This window comes from Cydia strobilella, chromosome 15 (genome assembly GCF_947568885.1).
Source record: "Cydia strobilella chromosome 15, ilCydStro3.1, whole genome shotgun sequence".
NCBI lineage: Eukaryota > Metazoa > Arthropoda > Insecta > Lepidoptera > Tortricidae > Cydia > Cydia strobilella.
The window spans coordinates 4,075,967-4,080,957 of record NC_086055.1 but is presented as its reverse complement, the minus strand read 5'-3'; the positions used below and the strand labels follow the sequence as shown (position 1 = coordinate 4,080,957).

The 4,991-nt window shown below is 37.3% G+C and overlaps 2 protein-coding genes across 3 annotated transcripts in view; one reads left to right on the top strand and one right to left on the bottom strand.

Moving 5' to 3' along the window:
• The first annotated feature begins 460 nt into the window (after window positions 1–460).
• Window positions 461–3,639, top strand: LOC134747797 (26S proteasome non-ATPase regulatory subunit 8-like). The gene is made up of 5 exons (XM_063682435.1): window positions 461–662; window positions 734–909; window positions 1,195–1,402; window positions 1,827–1,997; window positions 3,448–3,639. The coding sequence occupies exons 1-5, from the start codon at window positions 555–557 to the stop codon at window positions 3,589–3,591; spliced, it is 807 nt and encodes a 268-aa protein (XP_063538505.1). The 5' UTR covers window positions 461–554; the 3' UTR covers window positions 3,592–3,639.
• A 165-nt stretch (window positions 3,640–3,804) lies between these two features.
• Window positions 3,805–4,991, bottom strand: part of LOC134747795 (nuclear RNA export factor 2-like) — a 44,554-nt gene continuing 43,367 nt past the window's right edge. For both annotated transcript variants that reach the window (XM_063682432.1, XM_063682433.1), the window contains 2 exons: window positions 4,351–4,466; window positions 3,805–3,965 (listed from right to left, as the gene is read on the bottom strand). In XM_063682432.1, the coding sequence (XP_063538502.1) occupies window positions 3,839–3,965; window positions 4,351–4,466 (243 nt within the window). In that variant the 3' untranslated portion in view covers window positions 3,805–3,838. The remainder of the gene's footprint in view (window positions 3,966–4,350; window positions 4,467–4,991) is intronic.

The following is a 4,991-nucleotide window of genomic DNA, read 5'->3' as shown; positions in this document are numbered from 1 at the left end:
ACTTGGGTCGTAGGACCATCACCCTGCCTCTTGTGTTGCCAACCCGAATCTGCGATGATTATCTATGGATTTTGCAATTTGACAAGTCATAATGTACGTTCAATTACTAGCTCAAAGCTATTAAGCACTGTATTCATACATACTCAGAACCCTTTAGTGAATAAATTTATATTGTAAACAATAAAACAAAGTTATAGTATCTTATTTAAAGATAGATCATTATTTTTACATAAATAAAAAAACAGTGATTGTAATAAATATAACCGACATTAAAAGTTTTATTTTTATTTTTAATGTATTTACTAACACATAGGTATAACGATGGCACTAACAATATTGTATGGAATTTTAAATGTTCTGAAATAAAGATATTTTATTTTTATTTTTTTATTTATTTCATAAATAAAAAAAAACAGTGATTGTAATAAATATAACCGACATTTCAGTTTTTGAACAGACTTCGACATTCGACAACCTCAAATTTGTTGTGGAACGGGAACGAGTTAGCGTACAATTTTATTCTCCAAATAATTCAATTACATTTATAAATCGAAATGGCTTCTGTGACAGAAGTTGCGTCTTTATATCAAAATCTGAAAACCGAATGGGCAAAGAAGCCACGCAAGCTAGACAAGTGCGGGGAGCTGCTGAACAAAATCAAGGTACGTTCCGTTGTTTGGAATGACTTGTCAATTTTTAGATGTTTTTCTTCTAAAATCAGTTTGTTTTCTAGATTGCGTTGACGCATTTGACTTTCCTGCCTAGTAATAACACAGCGGCTAACCAGAAGGAGTTGATCTTGGCGCGGGATGTCCTTGAAATTGGAGCACAGTGGGCCGTTGCCGCAAAAGACGTGAAGGCGTTTGAGCGCTACATGTCACAGCTAAAATGCTACTATTTCGATTACAAGTCAGTATGTTTTACATATTATAAGCTAATTTATCTTCAGTAATATGCAAATCCAGTTGAAATTATTCCAGTATGTGTAAGTGACATGTTTCTTTCATGGATTATCTGGAGTCCTTTAGCTTCTGGAATTGTTATTTAATTTTGCAAGAAAGTTTCCCTCAAAGATTCCAATTAATTTTTGTGTTTCTCTTACTCAAAATTAACAGGACATTTGATATCTAGGTGGCCCCATTGGCATCATAATGCAAACCTAAGTGACTTTAATCAGTTTAATCTTAATTCCAGAGAGCACCTCCCAGAATCAGCATTCATGTACCAGCTCCTAGGCCTCAACCTGCTGTTCCTGCTGGCTCAGAACAGGGTGGCCGAGTTCCACACGGAGCTGGAGCGCCTGCCAGTGGATGTGATCAGGGCCGACCTGTATGTGAAGCACCCGCTTGCGCTGGAACAGTATTTGATGGAGGGGAGCTACAATAAGATCTTTTTAGCTAAGGTGTGTGATATATTACTCTTATATTGAGACAGTAAGACTAAACAAGTATTACATGTCTTCAGATCAGTATAACAGAGTGTAAGTACTTCACAAAACAGGGAAGAATTTGGAGCATTGTAGAAACAAACATCTAACTGTTGGCATTGGGAAACAACAAATTCATACTAGACTTCCGGTAGAAAAATGCTGCTCAATGACAAAATCACTCTAAATAGACATCCAGACATCAAAATTTTGCCAAGTTAAATGCAATTTTGATTTGTCAAAGTAAAGATTCAAATTAGAATTGAATGGCAGGCTTTTTTATAGGCCTCTGAGTAGCTAGAAGTTAAATATGAAATATAAGGCTTATTATTTACCCTGGACACCACATATAAAGATTTTTTTAATAAGAATTTTTAATAATTTCAATTTTCGATGACAGGGCAATGTACCAGCAGAAAGCTACACATTTTTCATGGACACCCTCCTGGACACGGTCCGTGGTGAGATAGCGGCCTGTATTGAGAAGGCGTACCTAAGCATCACATGCACAGAGGCTGCAAGGAGGCTGAACCTGGCTTCGCAGCAGGCGGCCCTGGAGTATGGAAAAAAGGTAAGACCATCCATCCATCAGTTCATTGTGGCCATCAGTTAACTTGACTAATTACAGGTCTTTAATTACATACATTTTTTTTGTAATTCACCCATTGATACAATATTCCATCAAAGTCGAAACATACTGTTCAAATGTTAATTATAAATAAAATAAAATAAAAAATAAAAAAGCCTTTTATTTCTGGGATGAAACTTAATCTAAATTTTTCTAAATGTCTAATATCTAATGATCACTCCAGAACCCTCCTAAGAGGTATAGGCCTCTTCCAGAATCTGCCATTTTCTTCGGTCTTGGGCCTCCCATATCCAGTTGGCCCCCACTGTTTTAATTATGTCGTCTGACCATCGTGCCAATGGCCGTCTTCTCTTCCTCTTTCCGTCTGGACCTTTCCAGGCCGTTGTGTGAAAAGTCCACCTCTCGTCTTGGAGTCTGGCAACATGGCCAGCCCATCTCCATTTTTGTTTCTGGGCCTGGCTTAGTGCATCTATAAGCTTAGTTTTTTCTCGGATTATGGAATGTCTGATCTTGTAAATTTTTCTTATTTTAAGTATACTCCGTTCCATGCCCCTTTGGCATGAAACTATGGTCCTTTTGGCCTTTGAAGTGAATTTCCATGTTTGGCATGCATAGATCATTGTTGGGAGTATGCACATATCCATTACCTTCTTCTTAAGCTTGATAGGTAGGTCGCTTTTTAGGGTTTCTTTTAGACTCCAGTACTTATTCCAGGTGTTTTTAGTTCTTCTCTCAATTTCCTGTTCGTTTGCATTTGGGTTGAAGCTTACTTGTTTTCCCAGGTATATGTATTGGTCGACATACTCTATATTTTCATTTTTTATAGTTATCTGATTTTTGTTGCTATTTGACATAACTTTAGTTTTGCTATAATTCATTTCAAGTCCAACTTTTTTGCTCTCTATGTTCAATGTGTTCATCATATATTCTAAGTCTTTACTACTTCTTGCAAACAGGGCCAGATCATCCGCAAATCTTAGATGTGTCAGGTTTTTTCCTCCAATATTTATGCCAAGTGATTTCCAATCTAGCTGTCTGAAAACTGATTCTAGCACGGCTATAAAAATGTTAATTATAAGGGTTTATATATTTCATGATGTTTTGGTGAGGAAATTGATGACCTGGGGGCTGATTTTTGAATTTAGAGTGCTCGATTTCTTGTGGCTCCCTTTAATATATCTCCACTCCTAGGCATTTAAATTCTACTAATAGAATTGAAAACGAGTGGTTAATACCACTAGATTCCTAATTTCAATTCCTTGTATTTCAAAAATATCAATTCTTTTCCACATTTTCAAGTGACGAAATCGAGCACTCGATATCCAAAAATCGGCGCCCTGGTGTTGTAGTCACGGCATTCCGATGTCGTGCCTTGACGACTGTGGCGAATCAATGATCAAGTAAAGCTAACTCTTTAATCTGATTTCTTTAGCGTGGATGGGTGCTTGGTCCTGACAACTGCTACCATTTCAACGCTGCCGAAGAGACGTCCGCGGCGGCCGCCGGCATCCTACCCTCTGCTGAACTGGCAGAACAGACCATAGAGTACGCTAGGCATCTTGAGATGATTGTGTAAATTTAAAGTATTTTAATCATAGATAATAAAGATTTTTTTTTCTATTGTCAGGATTATTTTGCTTGTTGTACCTGTAGACGTTAGATCCGAAATGTACGATTTCTAATGCAGAATTTGGTCTCTTTAAGTTTCTGACAAAATATCATAGAGACACATAGTGTGAACATCACATCGGTAAGTATGTAGTAGGTTCAATTGAATGAAACACACATAAGCCTTAAATTATCCTTATTTAAAACACAATTTGTTACGACGCTTGTGGTGCCGGCGTGCAGTCTTTAGGTGACGACAATGGCGCTAGATCGTCTACCTTGAGAAGCATGATGTAGTAATCCAGCGCGCTCCGAAGATCCCAATTTTTTAGTTCCAAGCATCTGAAATCAAAAAGACCATAAATATAATACTGATTTAAACTTTCGCGACTTTCACACATTATTATTTACTTACTTGCGGACTTAATCGCATATACTTAAGCATGCGTAAGCTTCAAAATTACCTCCGACGTTTCGAGCACGGCATTGTCCCCGTGGTCTCGGAGGTTAAGGCAACTAATACATATATGAAAACTTCCGTTTGGCTACAAACCATATAGTTTGTCAAGGGACTGTCTCATTTCGGGCGTGGACGGAGAGTCATACTGTCTTAGTCTTGCACTGGTGCTGGCGCCCAGAAGAAGGGGACAAGTGTAGTTTTTTTTGTTTCTATTTATTGACAAGATTTGCTTGACCAACTATACATAAAAATATACTAGGAGATTACCTTGCCCCGCGTTTTTTGTCAATATCCGCTAATTTGACGAATATGTCGGTTAGTTTAGACTTTAGCTCTTCATCTGGTGGCGACTCCAGTTTGAGACTTAGTTGCTTCGGCCGTACCTGAAACAAATAAATAAATATTTATTTAAAAGCCTGACCAGAAATATATGATCATGCGCCATGTTGCGGAATTTCATTGGAAATAATTTCTTCCACTGGCAATAATTTTAATGATAGGTCTTTTTTTTCCTCTTGATGGTAATGATAGGTTGTCAGTGTCATTGTGGCGGTTTACTTGAATAATGCTTAAGTGCTGAATATTAAATAATAAATGACAAAAATGCCCAAAACTATACATAGTTAGGAACGTAACATTGTTAATAATGTAATCTTGTTAACTGACAATGTAGCAGAACCTATGTAAGGTTACGGAATATATACCTACCTAGTAACATGACCATCATCATCATCATGGTGGCCTTTTGGTGACCCAATCTTGGATGTAGGCCTCGTCCCTTGGATAGACGAAATAATGTTTCAGCTGTAGAGCTGAACTGATGGTGTGGCTAATAGTAGTCACACCAACACCATCTGGTATATTGCGACTTGCGACTAAATTAAATATAATTATGTAAATTTATATAA

Bases quoted from the DNA above. Each gene is read 5' to 3' on its own strand.
- LOC134747797 (XM_063682435.1), top strand. From the start codon at position 555: ATGGCTTCTGTGACAGAAGTTGCGTCTTTATATCAAAATCTGAAAACC. The intron at 910-1,194 runs GTCAGTATGTTT...TCTTAATTCCAG, and splicing joins TGCTACTATTTCGATTACAA to AGAGCACCTCCCAGAATCAG. The intron at 1,998-3,447 runs GTAAGACCATCC...TGATTTCTTTAG, and splicing joins CCCTGGAGTATGGAAAAAAG to CGTGGATGGGTGCTTGGTCC.